Source organism: Larimichthys crocea, chromosome VII, assembly GCF_000972845.2.
Source record: "Larimichthys crocea isolate SSNF chromosome VII, L_crocea_2.0, whole genome shotgun sequence".
NCBI classification, from domain to species: Eukaryota; Metazoa; Chordata; class Actinopteri; family Sciaenidae; genus Larimichthys; species Larimichthys crocea.
In genome coordinates this window covers 27,532,941-27,560,128 of record NC_040017.1, presented here as the reverse complement: position 1 = coordinate 27,560,128, position 27,188 = coordinate 27,532,941, and the positions used below count along the sequence as shown (strand labels likewise).

Genomic DNA, 27,188 nt, shown 5'->3' with positions numbered 1-27,188 from the left:
ACTCATACAAAAAACTATGCATTTATTGACAATTTCATACAAAGACATTAACGCTCCTCGGCAGGAAAAAAACAGATATTAATTTGGTCGTTAGGTACAAAACAAACATAAACTCAGTGTTTTGTTTTTTTACAGTCAACAATAGAATCTGGGGCTGCGTCTCAATAATCCACAGTAGCTGAGTTGACATCACAGCACTTTGTTCAAAATTAGTAGAGATGAGGCGACAGGAGGATGAGCAGAAACACAAGAGCTCAACACTCAACGAGTGAACGTAAGAAGCTACAAAAAAAACTACAGAGATGACTTTAAGTACACAAAGAAACAGCGAGAACAGAAGAAATACGAGTAAGAGCCTTAAAGAAGTGCTGCTGTCCTCTTCTCCAATCGCATGACGCAACAGTGGAGCTTTGATCGGCTGCTGAGACGACTTCCATCTACAGACAGAGTCAGACAACACGAATAAACCAGACTGCACAACAAACAACATCTGTCCCAGTCAGATCATCAGCAAATATGTTTTAACAAAATCTTTAATTTCATGTTAAGTTACCAGTGCTCGACATCCGCGTCCTCAAACTGACCGGCCTCCATCGCTGCTGCGTCCACCTCCATACCATCTGTCAACAACAAAGAGTTCAAACGTCCCATCGACAAAATCTTATCAAAACAGCCACAATGCTTTTAATTTTTACTGCAGGTTTATGTAAAAGACCAGTGAGATACTGCAAGTGAGAAGCTACCAAATGATAGTAAAATAGTTTGTGAGAAATTCCTGATGAGGATCAAAATGACGTAGATGTAAATGAGCGTTTTCATCTGAAGACTCTAAAATAGCTGCAATAATTAACACTGATGTTACACGTATAAAAAAAAATCTAATCTGGTTTGACTCAAACCTTCAAACTCAGCGTTGGTTTCTGCGGTTCGGACTCCGGCCATGTGATACTGCTGAGCGACTGAGTGGGCCAACATCCCCTCCAGCCTCTCCAGGGTGGCGTGACCCTCCTGTGTGAGCGCCGACAGACCCTCATCACAGGTGTAGAAAGTCGGGATGTCAGCATGGCCGTGCTCTGGGTGGTGGAGGAGAGAGAGGTCAGTGACAGGACATGAGTCATGACACACCCAGGTCAGCAGTGTGTGTGTCAGTGCAGCATCGCAGCATTATTGGATTTGTTTCTGTGCTCAGAAAGAATAAAGTTTCAGTCGAAGGTGTTTAGATGTCTTACCTGCTTCTGCAAGAATCCAGACAACCAGAGAAGCAGAAAATAAGAGTCAGTATTTTATATTCAGTCCACAGCATGTTTGTGTTTATGTTATACTGTATTTTCATCGTGTGTGTGTGTGTGTGTGTCCTCACCAGCTTCCTCCACGTCGTACTCTTCTCCTTCGAAGTCGTTGTCAGAGTCATCATCCTCTGGGTCGGGGTGCAGTGCCTGGCACTCGCACATCGCTGAGAACATGGGCTCCACTACATGTAACACACACACACACACACACACACACACACACACACACACACACACACACACACACAGTAAAGGATCAGCATCAGTCCGATATACTGTGAAGTCGATGTATCTGCCTGACCCTCCTCCTCTCTGTGGTCACTTACATGCGGCCTTGTCGCCGGGCACAAATCGGATCTCTGTGATGGTTCCTTCTTCGTCATCGTCACCACCACTGCTGTTACTGTCGTCATCTTCTTCTTCTTCATCTTCAGCTGCTTTCTCTGCCATTTCTGCCTCATTCTCATCTGGCAACACACACAGTTAGAGACTCACACAGTCAGGAGACGCCAAGTCGTAACTTCCCTCCTGGTTATATATGAATCATTATGCCACACTGCTTCTCGTGCATGTATCTTAATATAGAGTCTACCTTACAGACACACAAACTCCTCCAAAAACATCAGAAGACAAATATATTTTCACATCTAAGGATGAACATGTGTTCAGATCACAGAGCTTCCAGTCACAGATGTTTGGTACCAAACAAACTGTTCACTGACGTCACAGCAGAACTCAGAAGACAACCCTGGACCAATCGACGCTTTAATACAAACTGTAGACTTTGCATCACTCTCACCCCCGAGCTTCCCGTTGACCATGACGTACAGGTGTTCCTGCGGGTAAGTGCTGACGTCTCTGGAGATGGCGTGCAGGCCGATGGTGGGATACTCGAGACAGAAACCCAACCCTGAGCCATCAAACCACGACAGGCGTCTGAGGAAAAGAAAACACACACAAAGCCGACAGTTATCATGCTGCAGAGCCTTTTTTTAGCTTCACTGGACAGTTTGAAAGTGGCACTGTTGGTTCACCAAGACTGAAAGTCTCATTAAAAATCAATGTATGAGTAACTCTAGTTTTAAACTGGTGACAGGTCCTGACTGCAGGGCTGCAACTAACGATTATTTCCATTGTTGACTGATCCTGGATTTCTCATTTTACCTATAAAATGTCAGAAAAGTGCCACATTATAATGTCCTGGAGCCCAAAGCTTCAGTCATTCAGTAAACTATTATATCTCCTTCTCACCCCGGCGGGGTGGTATCCGTGTCATCCTCAAGCTCGGGTCCTCTACCAGAGGCCTGGGAGTTTGAGGGTTCTGCGCAGTATCTCCGATGTTCCTAGGACTGCACTCTTCTGGACTGAGCCTTCAGATGTTGTTCCTGGAGCCACTCTCCCAGTTTGGGGGTCACTGCCCCAAGTGCCCCCACTACCACGGGGACCACGCAACCCTTGACCTTCCACATCCGTTCCAGCTGCTCTTTCAACCCTTGATACTTCTCCGTTCCTTCAATTTTGTGTGTACTATATATATATATATATATTTATTTATCAATCCTCACATTTTAGAAGCTGGAACCTTCAGATATTGGGCATATTTAGCGCAACTAATGATTATTTTCATCATTGACTAAACTGTCGATTCATCGATTCATCGATTAGTTCTTTGGTCCACAAAACATCAGAACATTTTGATTACAGGTGACGTCCTCAAGCTGAAATCAAACAATTATCAATTAGCTGAAGGTTTTAAACCATCAATTAACTGTTAATATAATCTAATTATCTGACTAATTGAATAACTGATTAATCAAAGACAGGAGCATATTATTGTTTTTCGAGCACGCCGTGCTCGAAAAACAATAATATGCTGCTGTCTTTGTCAACAATTATTTTGAAAGGCACTACTCCGGAAGTGCTTAGCACGCGGAGTGTCGCGTGCAGCACGTTGTATTCTTAATAAAAACATTATTTAAATTAATGTCTGCATCAAACACTGATTAAACACCGACACCGGGTCAGAGACAGAAACAGGCGCCATGTGCTTCACTTACGTCTCGGCCACGTACAGCGTGCCGCAGCCCAGCTTCTGCCCGTCCAGCACCGCCGTGGTCTCGGCTTGCTCGTGCCGCACTCCCTCGGTGGGAGGACGGAGGTTCTTCAGTAAAACCATCCCGGGGCCCGAAACCAGACAACGAGGAGCCGTGTGACCCACTTCCAGCAGCGAAGCAGCGACTTTACCTCCTCGGTGAAGCTGCGGGCGGATAAACTGCCACAAGCTGCTTCTTCTCCGGGTGAACGCAGCGAGGACGAGCCGGGCAGAGAGTCACTCAGGGCGGCACGAAGCGTCGCTGCTGCTCGCTGACGGACCGACGACCTTTCAACGCTGGAACACCGCGGCTACGCAACGAAACATGCGTAAACACTGCGTACGTACGTCACATCCGTATTCACGTAGCGTGTCGCAGCAGCAGCAGTCTTTTATTTTGAAAGGTCTATAATTTAAACTGCAGAAGACTGGATTATTATATTATATATATATTATTGATTAATTATATTAATGTTCATGTCACAAAGGTCACAACTCGTCTGAGATTTAACAGTTAGCCCAAGTTAGCAAGGCTTTTATTTTATGACCTGCCGCAGGTGTGAGCGCGAGGAAGCATTAATTAATTAATGAATAGACATAACGGCATATTAATACTTAGAATGTAAACATAATGTGATAAAACATGATAGAAATGTTGCTTTTGGGGGTAATACAGTTGTGTAATTACATATTGTGACCACCAGAGGAAGCCTTTCAAAATAAAGCTTTAAAATCTCCCTATAGGTAGACATCTGATGTAATCTATTTTATTTTATTCATATTTTTATGTGAACAGGATTTAACTAAAAGTCTCCATGGCATCGTCACACACAGTCTTGAGATCATGGTTCAATTAACTTTTTAAAAACATTATAGAAATGACATAAAAGCCCCTTTTAGATCAGTTGAAATACTATTATATATTATATTATCATTAATTTAAGTGATACTTAAGCAGAATGTAGATTTTGTTTTATTAAACCTTGAAAATCTTGAAGGTGGATGTAGTTTACACAGAGAACAGATGTTGTGGTCAGCTGGGATATTGAATTTCACCTGTGATGTGCTGAGCATCCACAGAAATGTTCCAATTTCTCTCCAGCAGGATAATCCACAAAAAGAGAGAGAGAGAAAGGCACAGACACGGTGTGTTTTTGAGGAGATGCCTGGATGTTGGTTTTAATAACTTAGAAAACATTTATGTTACAGCGATACTACAGTAACAGTACAACAGAGAAATGGAAGGAGCTGCACTCACATCCAGTAGTGCCTGTTTGAATCCAGATTAGTTGGACTGAACATTTTAAAACCAACAGATTCTGCCACAGTGGCAAACACAGAGATACACATCAGGTTCAGAGGAATGATTTCGGGCTGGTGGCATAAACACACATTAATCTCCCCTGGGCTGGTTTTACCTTCCTGTATGTCCAAATGCTGTCGGAGGGTTTCCCACCGTGAGGAGACTAATCTGGGTAAGAAACTCTTAAAGAACTGGTTCTGACTCGAAGGGAAACCTTCAGAGTCCAGTTTAGCTCGTAAATGATATAAAAACATTTGTGATGATCAAGATGCTGCTCCTGCAGTTCTGCATTAGGGGGATTTTCACGCTGATTAGAGCCAACGGAGATTTATCTTATTACCTGAACAATGTCAGGAAAGTACCTGAAAGAACATTTAGTAATTTAACTGGCGGTAAAATCCAGCCACTTTTTTTTTAATCAATGCCACAAACTCACATTTATCTGACAGTGAGTGAGCAAGGCCAGTATGTACCAAGCTTGTACCAAACCAGGTAATGACCAATTCAACTATAAGTCTTATTTGAACACTTTTGGCAAACTGAGATGTTCTTCTGCACAAACAAAAGAAACTTTTCTAAAGATCCGTGTAAAATAAATCAACTGGTTTTGATCACTTTCTGATTTTTCTCCAAAGTTAAATGTAAACCACTAATATAATCTGATCTTTGACTGGTATAGACTTGATTTTTGTCTTTTAAATCATCACAGTATGTTCTTCGAAATGATCACAAACATCTGTCATGAACAAAGTTCAGAGCATGATCTAATAAATAAGATTACTGGTGAACTCACATGGCTACAGAAACTATGAGTTATTGACCTTTTACAGATTGCACTCATTAAGATAAGACTGGTACATACAGGCGACGGTAATAAAGTGCCTGACTCACTAAAAAGTTCACGTCGATTTTAAAATGGAATGAAAGTAGAAAAAATAAACTTCCTTCTTATCTGCATTTCTCTTGATGTGCGTCTTCAGTTTCATGACCTTGACCTTTTAAATATCAGTTTTCCACTTTATATTCTCTGACGAGTGACAGCAGCTTTAAAAAAAAATAAAAATCACTTCCACTTAATCAGTCTGTTTTGTGACCGTGCACATTAAACACATCTTAAAAAGGGAATCTTCAACTTTTTATAAAATGGTGATGATGTTTTTCAAATTATTCGTCACTGTTTTGTGACATATTGAGATAAAATATCATTTTCTTAAAACAAATGTATTCACTGCACCTGAAAAGCTTCAAAGCTGATTAGATTAAAGAGTAAACTGTTTTGTACTGTGTTTGGAATCAGAGCTAATTAAAAGAAGCAGAGAGAAAACGTTTCAGAGTTTCTCTTCAACACGTCAGCTGTGAATCTTTTATCGCATCAGATCACGACCAGAGCTGCAGACGGATCCGAGCCCGTATTTATCAAACTCGAGTGAAAGATGAAAGTAGAAATCATTCAAACAGCCCTGAAGATAAAATCCATTTATCACATTTATGACTTCAGTTTAGGAGGAAAGTTGGTGAAGATCATTTATGATGCAAGTACAAAAACAAAGAGAGCCAAACATTTCTGGGACGTTAATCAGTGACTGTACAAAATATCATGATGAATGAAACGTCAGCTGGAGCAAAATGTAGAATCAGGTCGTTTGAGCCAAAAGCTTCATTCTTCTGATGCGTTAGTCAAATTTCTCTTTTTGTTTATATTTCAGTTTCCATCATTTCATACTTTTTTCATATTTATAGATTCTAAATAGATTAGATTGAAGGGTTTCTTTAATTTTATATTTTTGGCAGACGTAGGAGAAGTCGTCACCTCTGCTCTGAACATATATGTAACAATATCATTGCTTGAACATTGTCCTTAAGAGTTTTTCTTACATGTTGCTGCAGGTTCGAGTAAGTTGCTTCAAAGAACTGTTTTTACTTTTTGAAGTGTAATTCTCAGAAGTTTGACAAATACGGGCTCAGAGTTTCCTCCACTTCAAATCACTTCTAAAAACTGAGAGAAAGAAATGAAAGGAAGATCTGCAATTAATTTTTGAGTTCAACTTTTTGAGGGGGGGGATCGTTACAAAGTATCTAGAGAGAAACCAGTTCGGTTCATGTGAACAGCAGGATAAAAGTCATTTAAAGCCTTCACAGTGATTTGACTGTTTGAAGTTAAAAGAATTCTTCCATTGTGCCCAACAAAGACACCATCGCATGTCCACACAGTCAACCCAAAAGTTCACCCGACACTTATTTTACTATCATGATGGTGGCTGTTCAGGAGCGGAGATGGCTGGTGGAGAAAACAAAGTTAGCAGTTGTTTGATTGACCAGATCATTTTCCTCACCTGAGCCTCCATCAGAAAAATAAATAAAGCTTTGTTCCTTCTTAAAAACTCCTGGGATCCCCTTCAGGGAGAAGAAATGTTAAAAATCTTTAAAGATGTGCGACACGGGGCTGAAAGAGAGCAACATTCAGCTCTTCTCACACTTCTGTGACATGAACGGGCTGCACGCTGGTCTTATTTCACACAAATCGACGGCTGCAGAATTTCAAACAAAACACGCAAACCGCCGATGAACTCGCAGTTGAAACCTTATCGATCCACACATCACTCACAGCAGCATCTCTCCTCCTCTCCTTCATATAGAAAATATAACACTATATTTTACAAGAGGACTAAGAGAACAGAACAACTATTATCTTACAAGGAACAGCGTACAGGCAAAGTATGTACAGCAAACGTGGTCCCACCAGGCCAAGGTGTAATGAACATATGGAACAAACGAGTGAGCAGTCTCAAACCGAAACACTTTGGCTGACTTTTTAAATCAGGAGGACAGTTCTGCAGCAAGCAGCAGCCCTCCATGAATGCACTGTGGTGTGTATTATTATTGTTGTGTCACAGCAGGCTTTTAATAATGGACCTAAGATACAAACTGTAGCAGCCGGGAAAAATCAACATAAGTTGTCGGAAGTTATACTAAAATATTTACTAGTGCTTCGTTATCAATTCATCTGCTGATTATTTTCTTAAAGTAATTGTTTAATTGTTCCATAAAATGTCAGAAGAGTGAAATGCCCAACAGAAGTTTCCTGAATCCTCAGGTGATTCGTCAAACTTCTTTTTTTGTCCGACCGACACGTTAAAACTGAAAAATATTCAGTTCATTATCACATTAGAAAAAGAAAAGCAGCAGATCTTCAGCACTGAGAATGTTTGAACGTGAAGTTGTTAACCACCTTCATCTCTTTGAGGACTTCAATGCACCGTTAGTGTTGCGCTCTCTGAACAGTGAGTGTGTGTCGTAGTCAGTGTGTCTCCTTAATTAGAGTCAAGCCTGATTATTTCTGTAGTTTGCATTTAAATAACACTGTCACTGACAAATTTACATCATCATGTTGTCACGTCATATTTATTTTTGCAGCATTTGAGGGGACTGTCTCAGATTTCTGCCATCGCCACAACACAGCAGAGTGTTGCTGCACTGAGAAAGGGGCATTTAAAAACAGTTATAAGATTATTAGATTATAGAAAGACAGAGACAGGACACAGAGAGAAGGGACAAATGTCCCCTCACTGGGAGTCAGTGGATGATGTGGACATCTCGTCTTAGGCTAAAAAAAAATCCGTTCACTTCCACTGTGCTGGGTGGAGGCAGAAATCTGAAAACAAACAAATCAAAGCAAACTGATGTGCTGGGTTTGTAACAGCTCTGTATCCAAAGTGTTTGGTTTGACACTGACACTCTCCTTGGTGGCGGGATATTAAGTGCTATGAGAATGATGAAGTGCTTTAGGATGAGGTACACTACAAACAGATTCCCGTGTCTGGTTCAGTCAGGCCCAAATGGGATGAACGCTCGATCATCCTGACGCGTGGACCCACCAGAAAGACGTCCGTGACTCAAAGAGTTCAGAGAAATGGTCACGGGTAAACCGTGTGAGTGCGTCCACTGAAAAACATGAAGTGCTGCCAGTCCTGGTGCGACGTCGCTTTTGGTCCGGCTGGCGTGCGGTCCTGCCAGAGGTGACGATGAGTGTAAATGAGTTTGTGTTGTGACGTACAGCACGTGATGGTGGATAGCACTCTACCACAATACAACAGCGAGGAGGAAGAGCAAGACAGGAGAGTAAGAAGGGGAGAGAAAGAGGCGGATGGAGAGAGAGATCCAGTTTGTGGTAAAAAGGCCTGACAGTTAAAAGAAAAACAAAAAAACTGAAACCAAGAAGCGAGCGTTACTCACAGACAGCCATCATGACTGCGGACTGTTCTGGACAGAGTTTAAAGAGTCTGACTGGCCCTCCTCCTCCTCCTCCTCATCTTCCTCTTCCTCCTCCTCCTCCTCCTCTGGATGTAAGGGGCCATTGTGCCTGCCTGATCCTGCACTGTCCCTGGGCACAGTGGGACTTCCAGCCCCAGGCTTCGTCGGGCCTCTGGAGGTCCGATGTCCGTTTGATGGAGACAGGCTGCGGCCCCTCCCCTTGTCCTGAGCGTCGCTGTCGTTTTTGTTGTCGGCCCTCCTCTCTCCTCCTGCTGAAGACTTTTTGGTCGTCACCTTCTGTCTTCCCTCCTCTTCCTCCTCGTCTTCCTCTTCGTCATCGTCAGAGTCGATGCGGTTGAGTCTTTTGCGGATTGGACGATCCTCTTCTGACGACGACTCTGATTCGTCTGAATCTTCCTCATCCTCTTCGTCCGTCGAAGGCCGCCGTTTCTTCAGCATCTGAGCGAGTCGTTTGCGGCGCTGCTGTGACAGAATCTCTCTCCTCTTCCCCCGGCCCATCTTCTCCAGGTCCTCCTCTTCCTCTCTGTCTGTCCTCTTTAACCTCCTCCGGGTGTCTTTGTCTTTCTCCTTCTCTAACAGTTTCCTTTTCAGTCGCCGGCCTCTCTCTCCATCGTCCTCGTCGTCTTCATATCTCCGCCGCTTGTCTCTCGTCCTGCTTCTCCGGAGGTCTTCCTCCTCTCTTCTCCTCCTGTTCACTCTCTTTCTCTGCACGTCTTCTTCTTCGTCTTCGTAGTCATCCTCCTCATCAGATTCTCTAGAGGAAGGGGACACTGAAAGAAAAAGAAAGGATTTGTTGGTTGGAGTAAGGTGAGCCTCTGACCTTCTGACCAAAGACAAACAGTTTGATAGTCTGTGATGTCAAACCCTCAGAGGTCTGTGCCCCGATGCTGCATTAAACTCAGTGTATGAGAAAAATATTGGACCAAATCTGATTTTTATCCAAACACGGTTACAGAAGTAAATTTCAGTGGTACCAAATGATCTAAAATATTTTGGGATACTTCTGAAGCAGGGCTTGAGAACATGTCGGTGTCGGATAACTTCTGTCCTGACACAAGATACAAAGTCCTCAAGGGCCTGGACAAACTGCATCATGGTAACCGATCATGGTGACGAGAACTGGGCTCAGTTTAACTTAAGAGGACAGTTCGTGTTTTCTCCCTGATCCTCTCTTAACGTGGTTCTTGACCTGCACGAATTCAGAGTAAAAGGACGCTGCAGATTCCAGCAGTGACTGACCATCGCTGTAGTCGCTCGAGAGATGCTCCTTGCGTGGTCGGCCTCGGGGTTTAACCTTGTCCCGGTTGGGGGAGGTTTTGGAGTTGTCTGATGACTCAGACGTCTCACGGTAGTTGACCTGCTGGCATTGGCCTCGCCTCAGACCCCGCCTCTTTTTGTCAGCGTCGCTGTCAGTCATGTCACTGAACTGATCCGAGTCTGGACAGGACGTGGAAATTCAGATTACTGATTCATTTATCAGGCTATAATTGAAAATATTCTGTCTTTCAGCAAGACTCACCCATTTCTTCATCAGTGTCTTCCTCCTCTTCCTCGGAGGAGCGTCTCCGCCGCCGTCTCAGTCGCTTCCTGCCCCTGCGTTGGGTCTTGATGGGTCGGTGTTTAGGTACCCCTCTTAATGCCCGTTTGGAGCGTGCCCCGCTCTCCAAGCTGCCCACGTCGCTGCCCGCGTCTTCGTCTTCCTCCTCATCATCATCTGCCCCTGACGCACCAAAGTCCTCATCCTCTGAGCTTTGAGGGGACAAGGGGGAAAAGAAATGAGTCAAATGGAAAAGAGTGTGTGTGTGTGTGTGTGTGTGTGTGTGTGTGTGTGTGTGTGTGTGTGTGTGTTACCTGTTGCTAAGCATGAACTCGTCCTCGCTCTCTGCCGCCGTGCTGTCACTCTCCAGGTCGTTCAGTCTCCTCCTCTTCCTGTTTCTGGCAGAACGAGCCTGGCTTCTGATTGGCCGCTGACCCTTGCCGTCCTCTGACAGGACAGCTGTGATGTCTTTGCCCTGCTCTGCTCCTGCAGCAACAAAAGAGAAACAAAGTTCAGCTTCTCATATACAAACTTTTATTAGATGTTTTATATTAAATTTACACATTAGGGTTGAGTTTATTACCGCTTCACTGATTTTGAACTTTTTTATCTAACGCGCTGACTGAACTGGAGCTCGTTACTCCGACCACATCCTGACATGTAACAGCAGAAAGTCTGCTCTGCTAACATGAACAATGGCTGCATTCCATTTAGGTGTGTCAGTCTCATTAATCTGGTATTATGCCGTCTTACAGGAATAACTAATTCACACTAAGCCATTATTCATGTGGTTGTTTCCTGCCCAGTCTTCAAAGCAGGGAATCGTGTTAGTGATGAATTTACAGTGTGATACAGATTTATTCCCCTCCGCTCAGAACATCTGCACTCTAAGAAGTTTCCTTTGTTTTGAATTGTGCACTCACCGCCACAGATGTCCCCGATGTCTTCCTCTATAGCCTCATCAATGGCGTCGTCGAAGTCATCAAACCTGCAACGCACACATACAAAGCAGTTGTTGACACAGTCGGGTCATTTTAACAGTTATCATTAATGCAAGTCACTAGAAAGTTATAGCTGCAATGCCATTTCCACGGGTTGGTTGCTACTGGAAACATGGAGGTCCACATTATTTTAAGAAAGGGAACCGTCCTGCTGTTACACCTCGATGACACGGTGTGTTTTGGTGAGAAACACTGACATAAGAAAACTCCACCGGGCCCTTAACCCCACCAGCCCACACCCACCTGTAGCTGATGTGCTTCCTGGTTCTGGTTGATCTCCTCCCCAGATTTTTGCTCTTCTTGGGATCTTTCTTCTTCGTGGACTTCTCCTCTTCCTCTTCATCTCCCTCCTGAGTCAGTCAAACCATGTTTAATATCATACCAAGTTTGTCGCACAGGTTTAAACTGTTCAAAGGTCAGTTCTGTGTCGGAGGTTCACAGCTGTTTGATGGCAACACTTTTATTTTTCATTCCTCAGAAACGTCCGGTTAGAAACAGATTAGGTTTAAATCACTGCTATGTTGTTTGTTTGATTTGTGAATAAAAAGTTTTGAGGTGACAGATAAAAAGTTCAAATTATTTGATTTTGTACATCTTTAAAAATATAAAGTGACAGTAATTACTAAATCTCATCCATCGACTGAGACTGTAGACTCTAGAGACTGAAACTGAATTTCAGACTTTTGTACTTTCTTTTCTTATTTTTAGATCAGCCGGGAGGCGGCAGAGGCAGGACTGCCAAGATGGGAACGACCAGAGCCACCGCACTGAGACGAACCCTCACAACGGCTCTTCATAAACCTGGGCGTGATTTTATGCCGTCTATGGTTTCAGGGTAGAAGAAGAATAAAGATCCTAAAAGCCACACATGAATTACTCACAGGGATGATGTTCTCCACACTGATTCCCACATACACCAGCCGCTCCCTCCTGAGAGACACACAGAGAGAAAGGAGGAGGGTCCAAATCCATCATTTTCTTCAGAGGTTTATCTTCAATGTGTGTGTGTGTGTGTGTGTGTGTGTGTGTGTGTACCTCCTCTCTGCTCTCTCTCTTTTCTTCAGAGCACTGTCCAGATTCTGCAGCTGCTCCTCCAGTTTCTCACACAGCAGCTTCTGAAAGGAGAAAAACCAAACACCACAAATCTGTCAACCGTTTGAAAGCTTGTTCGTCGGGCTGGAGATCAAACCTCAGCACTGAAATGTGTCCAAAGCTCATCTCATGACTCATCACAACTAAAATCTTATTTGCTGATTCATATTTTGGCAGTTTGAGACTGTTTTAAAGGAAAGGTTCTTGTTTGACTGCTTGTGTCAGGGCTGAGTCGTGTGTTACACTGTTACTAACATCAAAAACATTTAACCCATCTTACCATCCATCTACATAAGAGGTCTAACGTGTTATATGTGTGCCTACATGTCAGCCTGCCTCTGTCACACACACACAGCTTACATGTTGGCAGGGTGGACAGAACCATTCTCCGTCAGGAATCAACATGAGCGGCGGCCGCAGACAGGCAGTGTGGTATCCGCTATCACAGGAGTCACACAGCAGGATCTGAGGGAGGACACACACACACAGTGAAATAACTCTTTGCATAGTTTCATTCACAATATGAAACTATGAACAAAGCCTTACATGGCTTCAGCGTTTTGCTTTTGTGAACTCAACAACTGAGTCAGGATAGAGAGAGACTACAGCAGATTTATAAGAAGTCTGTTAATAGTTTCTGACTTTGGGAAAAACAGTAAAATTCCTCAAACATCCAACATCTCCATCCAACCCTTAGAACCAAATCACACACAGCTGGGTTATTTTTATCTGACTGTACAGCAGAATACTACAGTGTAATCAAAGTGTATGGACACACAAGCCTCCACAACCTGACTGAAGGGATTCACTCCCATCCAGACACGAGAGTATCAGCGAGATGCAACAGGGATGGCGGTGCTCTAGTTCATCCCAAAGGTCAAAGGTCAGGGCTGAGTGCAGGTCAGTCAAATTCCTCCACACCAAACTGGGAAAACCATTTCTTTCTTTCTTTCTTTCTTTCTTTCTTTCTTTCTTTCTTTGTGCTCGAGGACACCGACATGTTGAAACAGGGAAGTTTACCAAAGCTGCCTCAAAGATGGAAATACACTGGAGTTTGAAAAAGTTCAGGGGTCCACACACACACACACACACACACACACACACACACACACACACACACTCTCACCAGTTCGGGGTGGTTGGGCAGCCCACAGTGACTGCAGGCGTCCTCGCTGGGAAGCTCCTCTGATTTACAGGATTCATCGGAGTCGCTCTCTCCGTCACTCTCCTCCTCTCCTTGCTTCTTCCCTCTGTCCTCCACCTCCCCTCCTTCATTTAGTTTGCGTCTCTTTGAACGAATGTTGGACCATCGGGGGCGTCGATGCCTCCTTTTACCCTTTAAAAAAGCAACAGAAGAAGAGAAAGAGTCAAACAGGTAGAACAGAGCTGGTCGATGTGTTCACTCTCACAGGACACACACTGCTTACCCTTTGTTTCCTGATTTGACCAGCAGGTTCTGTTTTTCTGTCTTTCTTTGTAGTTGAGTCCTGCTCCTCTTCATCGTCTTCCTCCTCCTCCTCCTCTTCCTCCTCCTCATCCTCTCCCCTCGTTCTGCTGGGCAGTGCCTGTTTTCTTTGTGGTTTCTTTTTCTGGCTCTCGGCCACCTTCGAGCTTGGCCTGCATTTTGGCAAAGCAGATGATCTTCAAGAAAAAAGGTATGAAGACGGAGCTGAATTTATTGTCAGAAACAAACCAGCTGTAGCTGTGATCACAATGGACAAAGACAAATACAGAGTTTATTCTCTGATGCATCAGTTTCATATTTTATTACACACATACCTGCAAATCCTTGCAGATCTCCTCAGTGGCCTCCCTTCCTCTTGCACCTCCTGCTCCCTCTCCTTCTCCTCCTCCTTTCCCCCCTTTCCCTTCAACTTGTTTCTCCGGTGAGGAGGAATCTTGATCTTCAATCTGATTCCTTCTTTCTGGAGCTCAGAGGAAGCTTCCTCACGGGGACCCTTCTTCTCCTCTGATCCAAGCCCAGGGTCCTTCACCCTAAACGGGGCTGCCAGAGCACCATTGAGCCCGTCTCCCTGGTGCTCCTTTTTATCCTGCTGGTCTACTTTCAGCTGTGGAACGGTGCTCCCTAAATCTGCCTCCAGCTTTCCTAAAGTGCTTTTATTCTTTTCATGGTCATCTTTACTTCCTTCTTCTGCCACAGGACGCTCAGACGCCTCTCGTCTCCTGTCCTCCCTCTCGTCCAGGTTGTCACATTTCTGCTGATGACTGCTGTGGCTTGTTTTCGTCCCCCTGTCTAACGGCTCCTCTGTTGTTTTCTTACCCTGATCTTCTGCCGTCTGTCTTTTGGGCTCCTCTGTGGAATGAGACAACGAGGAAACACTAACAGAATCCACTTTTCTCTCTACGACTTCAGGGGGTTGATCAGATTTTATGGATGGTAGCTTCCTGGCAGTTTGAGCCTCCATCACCACATGAGGAATCAGAGTGGAAGCCGGCGCCTCCCCTTCAACGGGTCCCTTCCTTACCAACACTGACTGCCGGCTCACCTCCCGCTCCTCCTCAACAGCTCTGGACCCCTGGTGGTCTAAACTCGGCCCGTTCTGTTCCTGCTGCTCAGCGCCGACGGCTCTGTGACGCTCAGACGGGCTGCGGATGACCCCTACATGACCTACAACTCCAACTTGACCTATGACCCCTATGACTCCATTCTGTCCCTCTTTGTGTGGCAGGAGGAGAGACGCTCTCCCATTGGTCAGTTCCTGCCTCGATGCAGTGACCACTAGTTGCTGTTGTGAGACAGCTTGACCGACAGGGGGCGCTAATAAGTTAGGCACCTTCCCGTCTCTTCCGTGACCGTCCTTGGTCTGGATCACTGAAGGGTTACAGACAATAATACTGCTGCTGTTGCTGTTGTTGAGGTGGTTGCTGTGGTAGCTCTCGGCCAGCTTAAGCTCCCTCTTCTTCAGTGGTATCTTGGCCTGCTGGCTGCTCCTGACGACCGCCCGCTCGGCTTCCACTTCCTTGTTCATTTCCGGTTTTGTCACAGCCGCACCTGGTGCCATGACGACCGATACGGTGTTCTTGGGGCCGTCAGAGTCTCTGGTCTCCGCTTTGATGATGGTGGTGATCGTGCTCACACGATTATCGAAGACAGGAGGCTTGTGGTCCGTCTTCTCTTCTTTGACCTCAGCCTCAGTGTTTTCCTGCTTGACAGGCTGCGTCTGCTCCAGCTTCACCACTGCAAAACAAAAAACACGAAACGATCATACTCAAAATGAGGTGTCGATCATTCAAAGGTCGTTTTCTCTTCTTCTTTTATCTGACAGGTGAAACTGTAAAAGTAGCTGGCAGTAGTGGATACGCTGGCTGGTTTCCCATCCATCTTTTTCGGTAATAAAAACTAAATTGTTTGGTGCCCTTGGGGTTTAAAACTCTAACCATGTAAGCACAACATCTGTACTTTGAGGGGCAGCAGTAGTTTAGTCCACAGGGACTTGGCTTGGGAACTGTGGGGTTGTTTACTCTCTGTACCTGGTCTCAGTGGTTTCTCTTCGTTTACAGGGTCAGCCTTCGTATCATCAGTGTGTTCCTCTGTGGTCTTGGAGGGTTCGGGATTAGTTTTTCCGATGGTCTCATCCCCTAAATGGTCATGACACACACAAACACACACTCAGTCCTTCAGTCTCTTGTGTATTTTCAGTTGTTTAATGTTGATGATGTCATTTTTTTCCATCCATTATATAAACCCTACAATCCAAAACGATATCTACTCATTCACCCAGCACACCTGCATCTTTCTCTGTAGGGCTGGTGCTCCCTGGTCCAGCTTGGTTCTGGTCCCGGCCCTGATCCAGGTTTGGTTCAACCTGTGCTTTTAGAAGCTCCAGAGCTTCAGCCAGGTCGTTGCGTGTCCTGAGAAGACAAGATATAAGAGGAGAGCAGGACTTAAATGGAGTTGGAGCATGAACTGGTGAACTGACACTGCAGCATGTTATCCAGCAGTGACATCAGGTACGTCCACCAGATCAAAACATCACAGTACTACCTGACGATGCACTTCCAGGTGGATCCGTCCTGGTCGTCCTGCTCCTCCGTGTACAGCCTGATGTTCTGCTCCTGGTCCAGCTGAAGCCAGTACATCAGGCCCTGCCGGTCCCGACCTATAGGCTGCAGACGCATTTTTTCCGGGTCCTCCTCATTGATGGCCATCTTGAACTTCAGGTTGTCGTCGAACTGACACTCGCACAGATACTGAAGGTGAGGAAAGAGGAGGAAGGAGAAGAGAAGGTCAGTGTGGATGCTGCAGATATTTCTTTGTGGTTCGCTCATTATTTTTAGTAAAAACAGGGAATGTCGTACTTTCAGGATGCTTGACTTGCACTCCATGGACATTTCCTGGTAGCCCTTCTGCTCCAGCTCCCATGCCCAGGTATTGTTCAACTCCTGGCAAACCTACAGGAAACAACAACTAGATGTAGTCACTGCATAACAAACCTAAACAAACTAATATGTCCAGTTTAATCTTTCATACGTCTTCTGTCAACAGAAGTCGGGCTCCACGGTTAATGGAAAGTTCTCCACTTAAACTCCACAAGGTCAAAGTTTTCTGTACACCTATACACCTTTGTAAAAATGGGTTGTAACTGCATCCCAGTCACACTAATTAAACACTTGGTGGCCACAGGTGAGAAACTGGAGCGCAAACCTGAGAAGTGCCTCTTGAAAAGCAGCGAGTGAGCACTCCAAGCTGACAAAGCTGAACCTCTTCATGTTTACTCAAGTCAAGTGCAGTCAGTCTAAAAGGAACACACACACTCACATAAACACAGAGCCCTCACCTTAGCCAGGTATTTTTCCCAGCGGTCAGTAGACACAGACCTCCCCAGTTTTCTGAGCAGCTTGACGTGAAGCTCCACAAGGGGTTTAGGAACTGGAAGACACATCAGATCAGAAATGATTATCTGTGTAACAGTGTTAGATTGTTTCAGGTCATTCAGATCAGATTTATATATAAAAAAACAAAGTGTTGATTAATAGAAAAACTGTCTGTAACAGCAGTCAACACAACCTGACAGCAGTACCTTTCGATCTAAACACCGCGCCTTCATTTGCTTGTGTATTTAGTTCACATTTTTACCAGCAGCTGTTGGAAAATTACAATTCCAGCCATGAATGAATGAATGTCGTGTTCATACTGACGTAAACAGACTATGTTTGGGGGCTTATGAGCCTCGTTATCAGTGCAACTCAAATGCCTTGAGATAAACAATAAAAAAAGAGACACACCTGTCAGTGTTGTTATGCTGCTTATAATATACATACACTGTTATTTTTTCCTTACACCTGGAGATGTGCTAGCTAGGTAAATTGATGTTTACTATAACTTACATCACTCTTGCATTTCTGCTTTTTTTAGATAGTGGCAGCTTGGAGAGAGACACAGTGAGGCAGGGCAGACATGGAGCCAAGGGCCCGGGCTGGTATCAAACCCGGACCACTGCAGCACAGACTCAGCACGTCACACTTGGAAAGTTAAAATGGACTTTGTGACTTTGGGCTATACAAATAAAACCTGATTTGATTTGATATTCATGTGAACTTTCAATGGAGACTGCGTCAAACTACTTTTTATTATACATTAGTACATGTGTTTAATCATGTTTATTGTTGCATCTGTCCTCTGATTATTGTTGTCATGACACTGCTATGACTACCTGTTCTGCCTCCACGATGATAAAGATTTCCACTGGCATTTCTAACCACACATGTAACAAAAAAAATACATGTAACTAAAAAAAAAAAAACAACCTGGGACAAAAGAGGCTGTTAACGTGAGACTGTCACGGAGCCCGTGAATTTACAGGAAATTCCAGTTTTCTGTCACTGGCACGTTAAACTAAAAGTTTCTCATCATTATTATTTAACGCTAACCCTGCTGAAAGATGAAATATAAACACACATTTAACTCTAACCCTGCTGAAAGATGAAATATAAACACGCATTTAACTCCAACCCTGCCGAAACATGAAATATAAACACACATTTAACTCTAACCCTGCCGAAACATGAAATATAAACACACATTTAACTCTAACCCTGCCGAAACATGAAATATAAACACACATTTAACTCTAACCCTGCCGAAACATGAAATATAAACACACATTTAACTCTAACCCTGCCGAAACATGAAATATAAACACACATTTAACTCTAACCCTGCCGAAACATGAAATATAAACACACATTTAACTCTAACCCTGCCGAAACATGAAATATAAACACACATTTAACTCTAACCCTGCGAAACAATGAAATCTAAAACAACGCATTGTAACACTAACCCTGCCGAAACATGAAATATAACAACGCATTTAACACAACCTGCCGAAACATGAAATATAAACACGCACATTAACTCTAACCAAACCCTGCGAAACAAACATGATAATTAAACACACATTTAATCTAACAACCCTGCCGAAACATGAAATATAAACAACACATTTAAACTCTAACACCCGCCGAAACATGAAATATAAACACACATTAACTCTAAATCTCTAACCCGGCCGAACAATGAAATATAAACACGCATTTAACTCTAACCCTGCCGAAACATGAAACATAAACACGCATTTAACTCTAACCCTGCCGAAACATGAATCATAAACACGCATTTAACTCTAACCCTGCCGAAACATGAAATAAAACACGCATTTAACTCTAACCTGCCGCGAAAACATGAAATATAAACAACGATTAACTACTAACCCTGCCGAAACATGAAATATAAACACACATTTAACTCTAACACCCTAAAACCCGCGAAACATGAAATATAAAACACATTTAACCTAACCTGCGAAACATGAAATATAAACACGCATTTAACTCAAACCCTGCCGAAACATGAAATATAAACACATGAAACTCTAACCCTGCCGAAACATGAAATATAAACACACATTAACTCTAACCCTGGCCGAAACATGAAATATAAACACACATTTAACTCTAACCCTGCCGAAACATGAAATATAAACACACATTTAACTCTAACCCTGCCGAAACATGAAATATAAACACACATTTAACTCTAACCCGCCGAAACATGAAATATAAACACACATTTAACTCTAACCCGCGAAACATGAATATAAACACACATTTAACTCAACCCGGCCGAAACAGAAATATAAACACACATAACTCTAACCCGGCCGAAACATGAAATATAAACACACATTTAACCTACCCTGCCGAAACATGAAAATAAACACACGTTTAACCTAAACTCTAACCCTGCCGAAACATGAATATAAACACACATTTTAACTCTAACCCTGCCGAAACATGAAATAGACACACGTTTAACTCTAACCCTGCCGAAACATGAAATATAAACACACTTTAACTCTAACCCTGCCGAAACATGAATATAAACACACATTAACTACAACCCTGCCGAAACATGAAATATAAACACACATTTAACTCTACCCCTGCCGAAACATGAAATATAAAACACACATTTAACCTAACCCTGCCGAAACTGAAATATAACACACATTTAACCTAACCCTGCCGAAACATGAAATATAAACACACACATTTAACTCTAACCCGTGCGCCGAAACATGAAATATAAACACACATTTAACTCTAACCCTGCCGAAACATGAAATATAAACACACATTTAAACTCTAACAAAAAACCCTGCCGAAACATGAAATATAAACACACATTTAACTCATAACCGGCCGAAACATGAAATATAAAACACACATTAACTCTAACCCTAACCCGCCGAAACATAAATTAAACACACATTTAACTCTAACCCTGCCGAAACATGAAATATAACACACATTTAAACTCTAACCCGGCCGAAACATGAAATATAAACACACATTTAACTCGAACCCTGCCGAAACATGAAATATAAACACACATTTAACTCTAACCCCTGCGGAAACATGAAATATAAACACAACATTTAACACTAACCCTGCCGAAACATGAATATAAACACACATTAACTCTAACCCTGCCGAAACATGAAATATAAACACACATTTAAACTCTAACCCTGCCAAGAAACATGAAATATAACACACATTTAACTCTAACCCCTGCCCTGCCGACATAAAATATTATAACACAACATTTAACACTAACCCTGCCGAAACATGAAACATAAACACACTTTAACTCTAACCCTGCCGAAACAGAAAATATAAACACGCATCGTAAACTCTAACACCCTGCCGAAAATGAAATATAAACACAACTTTAACTCTAACCCTGCCGAAACATGAAATATAAACACGCATTTAACTCTAACCCTGCGAAACATGAAATATAAACAACAGCATTTAACTCTAACCCTGGCCGAAACTGAAATATAAACACGCATTTAACTCTAACCCCCTGCCGGAAACATGAAATATAAACACGCATTAACTCTAACCCTGCCGAAACATGAAATATAAACACCATTTTTAACTCTAACCCTGCGAAAAATGAAATATAACACGCATTTAACTACTAACCCTGCGAAACATGAAATATAAACACCATTTAACTCTAACCCTGCCGAAAACATGAAAATATAAACACCATTTAAACTAACCCGGCCGAAACGAAAAATAAACAACACATTTAACATCTAACCCTGCGAAACAATAATATAAACACACATTTAACCTAACCCCTGCTGAAACATGAAAATAAACACACATTTAACTCTAACCCTCCGCCGAAACATGAATAAAACACACATTTAACTCTAACACCTGCCGAAACATGAAATATAACACACACATTTAAACTCTAACTCGCCGAAACATGAAATAAAACACACTTTAACTCTAACAACCCTGCCGAAACATGAATATAACACACATTAACTCTAACCCTGCCGAAAACATGAAATATAAACAACATTTAACTCAACCCTGCCGAAACATGAAATATAAACACACATAACTCTAACCCTGCCGAAACATGAAATATAAACACACAGTTAACTCTAACCCTGCCGAAACATGAAATATAAACACACATTTAACTCTAACCCTGCCGAAACATGAAATATAAACACACATTTAACTCTAACCCTGCCGAAACATGAAAATATAAACACACATTTAACTCTAACCCTGCCGAAACAATGAAATAATAAACACACATTTAACTCTAACCCTGCCGAAACATGAAAATATAAACAACACATTTAACATAACCCTGCCGAACAGAAATATAAACACACATTTAACCTAACCCTGGCCGAAACATGAAAAAAACACACATTACTCTAACCCTGCCGAAACATGAAATATAAACACACATTTAACTCTAACTAACCTGCCGAAACAGAAATATAAAACACACATTAACTCTAACCGCGCTGAAACATGAAATAAAACACACATTTAACTCTAACCCTGCTGAAACATGAAAATAAAAACACACATTTAACTCTAACCCTGCCGAAAACATGAAATATAAAACACCATTTAACTCTAACACCGGCTGAAACATGAAATAAAAAACACACATTTAATCTAACAACCCTGCCGAAACATGAAATATAAACACACATTTAACTCTAACCCTGCCGAAACATGAAATATAAACACCATTTAACTCTATAACCCTGGGCCGAAACATGAAATATAAAAACACATTTAAACACTAACCAACCCTGCTGAAACAATGAAATATAAACAAGCATTAACTGCAGTGATCGTTGAAGCTAAGCGAACTAACGGTAATGAACAGTATCTAACAGACACACGGCAGACTGAGCTGCTAAAACATGAAGCTCAGAGTGTCAAACACAGTTATTAAATAAAGAAGCTTAATAGTTAATAATAAACAGATGAAGAAGCTTGTGTTTCACTTTAACTCAAACTTCACGGAATGCTACAATGCTAACTAGTTAGCCTGCGTTAAGTCCCTACTGACTGCGCATGCGCATATTTGACAGCCACTCTACCAACGGTTAAATCAAATAAATAATAAATAAATAAATAAATAAATAAATAAACAAATAACATCCATGTTTTTATCTAACGTCGGTCACTCCGGTGTGACAGCCGGTAAAGATGGAGAGTGTCACCACACACACACACACACACACACACACACACACACACACACACAAAGGGACGTTGGTGTCAGTCCAGCCCGGCTGCCTGTGAGGCAAGGCCGGGGAAAAATTACACCTGACACCGCTCCGGAGCTCCGTGTGTGTGTGTGTGTGTGTGTGTGTGTGTGTGTGTGTGTGTGTGTGTGTGTGTGTGTGTGTGTGCTGCATCATGGCTCCCACTCCAAGTTTAACACATCAGACCTGACAACATCAGGATACCTCACCACACCGTGTGTGTGTCCGTGTGTGTGTCAGGATACCTCACCACACCGTGTGTGTGTCCGTGTGTGTGTGTCCGCTGGTTAACTTCAGCACACACACACACACACACACACACACACACACAGTCCAAAGTGTGTGTGAGTGTGTGTGAGTGTGTGGGGCTAGCTCCGTGTTAGCTGCTCCTCCGTGTCCGAGTGTTTCCTCAGAAACTTGGCCGGAGATAAATCGGGCTCAGCCCCCGGAGAGGAGGCGGACAGGCGGCGGACTGAACCCCGGGTCTGACGCTGCTCCGCCGGGCCACACACTCACCGTTTCCCGTCCTCCTCCTCCTCCTCCTCATCACGATGATGGTGGTGCTGGTAGTGGTGGACCCCTTCTCCTTCGGTTTCAAGTGTCGCAGCTTTCCACCACTTCTTCGCCCCAACCATCGCCACTACAACCGATCACTCACCTGTCGTCGTGTCCCGCAGATACCGCTCCATCTGCGGGAAAGTCATCTCCGGTAGATCCAGCGTCGCTCCGTACCGCTCCAGGAACGAGCAGACCTCCGCGAAGCTCGGGCAGAGCGCCGGGCCGAAGCTCCTCACCACCACCGGAGCAGCCATCTTTCCAGGCGGAGAGAAACAGGAGGGGAGGGCTCGGTGCGGGATGCGACTGTGTGCGGGAGCAATGAATGGAGGCAGTGAGGAGCCTACCGGGTCAAGCTGTGCGGGACGAGGGGCTGCGGCTTCCGGGACGCGCCTTCAAAATAAAACGTTTTGGGGTTGAACAAATAATCAAAATTAAAGCTGAGTGGCACTATTCTGCCGCCAGGATTTTTGGTCCCCATGACAACAAAATCAAATTGGGCCCCTCTGTGCAGCTGCTGTCACCACATCTCCAGGACCTGACTATCCCATCAAAAGATTTACATAACTCTAATTAAAGGCCTGCAGCTGTTTTACATCGTGTAGTTCAATACTAGCACAATATTTACTACTGGTGATTGGTACATGCATACAGTCTACATACAGTCTGCGTACAGTCTGCATACAGTCTGCATACAGTCTGCATACAGTCTACATACAGTCTGCATACAGTCTGCATACAGTCTGCATACAGTCTACATACAGTATGCATACAGTCTGCATACAGTCTGCATACAGTCTGCAGTCTACATACAGTCTACATGCAGTCTACATACAGACTGCGTACAGTCTACATACAGTCTACATACAGTCTGCATACAGTCTACATACAGTCTGCATACAGTCTGCATACAGTCTACATACAGTATGCATACAGTCTACATACAGTCTGCATACAGTCTACATACAGTCTGCATACAGTCTGCATACAGTCTACATACAGTCTGCATACAGTATGCATACAGTCTGCATACAGTCTGCATACAGTCTGCAGTCTACATACAGTCTACATGCAGTCTACATACAGACTGCGTACAGTCTACATACAGTCTACATACAGTCTGCATACAGTCTGCATACAGTCTGCATACGTCTGCAGTGCAGTTTCAAAGTGCTAAAGGTGTTTAATTTAACTTTTTTACTGCCCCAAACACGTAAAAAAAAGAGATAAGATATTAATTTCATTATTATATTTGAAATTATATACTCAGTGAGATGGTTTAATCTTTATATTTTTGGTGTTACCTATTTTTTTTGGGGCCCCTGTCAGTGGGGTCCTAACTCGTAACTTCCCTGACGGTGCCACTGGTTCCACAGAGCTTATTCAAAGAGTGTGCATTACATTACACAGCCTGCTGTTTTGTTGTATCTGTCGTTGTCCGGACACTTCCCCCTTTATTTTAGGAACCAGTTCAGTTCAAAAAAATTGCAAACTTTGCACTGCCGTCACAACTGTGACATTTCTCTTCTTGATATACCTCACTTGTATCCTGTTAAGTTCTGTCCATACTGGCCAATAACATATACATTATATTATATCTTAAATGATACATTTCTGTTTACATTACCTGTCCATTTGCCAACGGATGTCTTTAAATGTAATAATTGTTTATATTTTTTATTTATATTATATCTCATGTTTATAATACTCTGCATGTCCTGTGCATGTAGCAGCAGTGACAATAAAGTTGACTTGACTTCATTTCCGGCGTCATCGCACGTGCTGTACGACAGCTTGACGCAGCTTCCAGAAGTTGGGAGGAGAAATGCCCAGAATTCAGTGCGATAGACCAACATTAAAAACATTTCCAAATTATTCTGGTGTAATTCCTCAAATGTTCGCAGAATACACACAATACAGCGCATGATGTTCACCTCTTCATCAGGCTCACACACACACACACACACACACACACACACACACACACACGCACACACACAGATCAGTGAGCGATGGATCCAAACTGTCGGTTTATTTCTCATGATTTGCATTTATATGTATTTCCTCAGTGTGTCCACGCGCAGTCTCTGCTGTGTCGCTGCATGCTGCGCACATAGTCACGCTGCCCAGGAAGATGCTGCGTTCACGGACTGCTGGAAATCTCTCACACCAGGAGGATGGAATTCCAATCTGCCCGAGTAAAAAACGGGCGAGCTGTTTACTTCTTAAGTTTTGTTTGAGTTGCATTACATAACACTTAATATTACAACCGAATGAGCAGAACACAAACTTTTCTGCTGCTTTGTAACATTTAAAAATGGAATAAACGTGTTGGAGCTTTCTGCGGAGCAGACACTGATGCAAGAAATCAGTTTTACATAATAATATAATAATAATAATAATATAATAATATCAACCAGAACTTTGTCCAGCTACCAGCTGATCGCAGGACCTGTCCCTGAGTTTAGCCACGTTGTCTGACTTGCCCCACGGGAAACTTCACGGAGCTGCTGCCTGTAACGAACATATCTGCCACAGGGAGACAGAGAGGGAAAACAAAAGAGACATCTGGACGCAGTTTGGGCTTTTTAAGCGATCTGAGTTTTACTGCTCATCAACATCTTTGCCAGTTACAAGCTTTTATTTTACAAGAGCAACAACATCAAAGTCTGGAACATTTGATAAAATAAGAGCTTCATGTACAGATTCATACACTCTAAAGTCAGCACGCTCTCTCAACTGCTACTGAATAATGTTCTGAAACATGTCAGCCTAATGTAATGACAACTCAGATTTATTCAATTATATTTTTTAGATTCATATCCAATATTTAAATAATATAATTTGCAGAACTGCATTTTTCTCTTTCTCCTCCTGGTGAATCATCTCACAACCCCACAGATCATCCTGAGACCTCAGGAGGTCCAGACCTGTGATGGAACCACAGTTTAATGAATGCTAGTCCCAGTCCACACACGTGTTATGTCAGACGCTGAGGCATCTTAAAAGCGGTTCTGTACTTTGTCCAAATCAAAAGACAAAAAATGTGAAAGCACATTTTCTTTGCATCTCATATTTGAGCTTTTTGTCATATTTAAGAACATAGTCCAATATAATAATATTAATAAATCCTTTTTATTCCCTTTTGTATGATACTACTACTTTTTAGTTGTTGTTCTATTTTATTTGTTATATTCTAGTCTAATATAAATACTGGAATATCTGTTTATACAGGTGTGTGGTGTGTGTGTGGTGTGTGTGTGTGTGTGTGTGGTGTGTTTGTTGTATCATCTAAATGATAAATCAATACAGAGTTTGAATAAGTCGCTGTTGCCTTGTAAGATCCAGATTTAGACATTGGGGGTGAAGCACATAAGTGCCCTGATCTGTTTTTACAGCTGTAATGACGGATTAAAACAGGTTTTTATTTATTTCCATGGGCTAATAAACACAACCCTACTAAAAGCATCAATACAGTGTATTCGACTTTTGAAGTACAAACTGACGAGCTGACTTGAAGGCAGCATTAGGCGGGAGCTGTAAATCAGGCTTTGGCTTTGGCACGTGAAAGCAGCTGTTTTTAAAGAAGGGCGGAAGGAGTTTAGCTTACAGGAGAAACTCGAAAGTTTGTGGTTTATTGTTTGATCTGATGAACGTTGCCTGCCACCTCATCTGGGTCCGCGCTGGAAAACACCTGAGCACACCTGAGCACTGACCTTTCTGCAGGAGAGCGGCTTCAATGCGGCCATGGCGTGAAATAAACAGGTGAGTTCAAGTTCATCACGTTACAAAGAATCACGAGCTGCCGTCCACTTTAATTAATTAATTCATTAATTTAGCGGGAGTTTCTTCTGATGCATGTAAACAACCTGAACCTGCTGAGTTAAGAACAGTTTTTTAAAAGTCTGCAAACA

The 27,188-nt window shown here is 42.9% G+C and overlaps 2 protein-coding genes and 2 long non-coding RNA genes across 6 annotated transcripts; 2 read left to right on the top strand and 2 right to left on the bottom strand.

The window, feature by feature from the left end:
* Positions 1–5: 5 nt before the first annotated feature.
* clns1a (chloride channel, nucleotide-sensitive, 1A) lies at positions 6–3,647 on the bottom strand. The gene is made up of 8 exons (XM_027280052.1): positions 3,347–3,647; positions 2,089–2,225; positions 1,616–1,756; positions 1,361–1,471; positions 1,230–1,235; positions 900–1,073; positions 554–620; positions 6–437 (listed from the first exon to the last, which is right to left on the bottom strand). Coding segments are annotated over exons 1-8 (756 nt in total). The 5' UTR covers positions 3,466–3,647; the 3' UTR covers positions 6–436.
* On the top strand, positions 3,612–12,348 carry LOC113746001 (uncharacterized). The gene is made up of 2 exons (XR_003462548.1): positions 3,612–3,721; positions 12,203–12,348. It is a non-coding gene; the product is annotated as an uncharacterized LOC113746001 (long non-coding RNA).
* rsf1a (remodeling and spacing factor 1a) lies at positions 6,157–23,669 on the bottom strand. Of its 2 annotated transcripts, none has more exons than XM_027280049.1 (18): positions 23,378–23,669; positions 17,386–17,477; positions 16,907–16,999; positions 16,593–16,798; positions 16,335–16,459; positions 16,079–16,186; positions 14,366–15,785; positions 14,014–14,203; positions 13,713–13,922; positions 12,947–13,051; positions 12,530–12,609; positions 12,376–12,424; positions 11,738–11,844; positions 11,417–11,481; positions 10,808–10,979; positions 10,476–10,705; positions 10,196–10,393; positions 6,157–9,726 (listed from the first exon to the last, which is right to left on the bottom strand). In XM_027280049.1, exons 1-18 carry the CDS (start codon positions 23,529–23,531, stop codon positions 8,927–8,929), a joined length of 4,404 nt encoding a protein of 1,467 aa, XP_027135850.1. In that variant the 5' UTR covers positions 23,532–23,669; the 3' UTR covers positions 6,157–8,926. The 2 variants fall into 2 exon arrangements, with proteins under 2 accessions (XP_027135850.1, XP_027135849.1); XM_027280048.1 differs by having other exon boundaries at positions 14,014–14,227; positions 23,378–23,668.
* LOC113746000 (uncharacterized) lies at positions 16,691–18,660 on the top strand. 2 transcript variants are annotated; one of them, XR_003462547.1, is made up of 4 exons: positions 16,691–16,804; positions 16,913–16,976; positions 17,094–17,142; positions 17,964–18,660. It is a non-coding gene; the product is annotated as an uncharacterized LOC113746000 (long non-coding RNA). The 2 variants fall into 2 exon arrangements; XR_003462546.1 differs by having other exon boundaries at positions 16,721–16,834.
* Positions 23,670–27,188: the final 3,519 nt, after the last annotated feature.

Bases quoted from the DNA above. Each gene is read 5' to 3' on its own strand.
- clns1a (XM_027280052.1), bottom strand. From the start codon at position 3,465: ATGGTTTTACTGAAGAACCTCCGTCCTCCCACCGAGGGAGTGCGGCAC. The intron at 2,226-3,346 runs GTAAGTGAAGCA...TCTTTTCCTCAG, and splicing joins ACGCTGTACGTGGCCGAGAC to ACGCCTGTCGTGGTTTGATG. The intron at 621-899 runs GTTTGAGTCAAA...TGTTGTTGACAG, and splicing joins AACCAACGCTGAGTTTGAAG to ATGGTATGGAGGTGGACGCA.
- rsf1a (XM_027280048.1), bottom strand. From the start codon at position 23,531: ATGGCTGCTCCGGTGGTGGTGAGGAGCTTCGGCCCGGCGCTCTGCCCG. The intron at 17,000-17,385 runs GTGAGGGCTCTG...TGTTTCCTGTAG, and splicing joins GGGAAAAATACCTGGCTAAG to GTTTGCCAGGAGTTGAACAA. The intron at 9,727-10,195 runs GTCAGTCACTGC...TTTTTCTTTCAG, and splicing joins CTCGAGCGACTACAGCGATG to TGTCCCCTTCCTCTAGAGAA.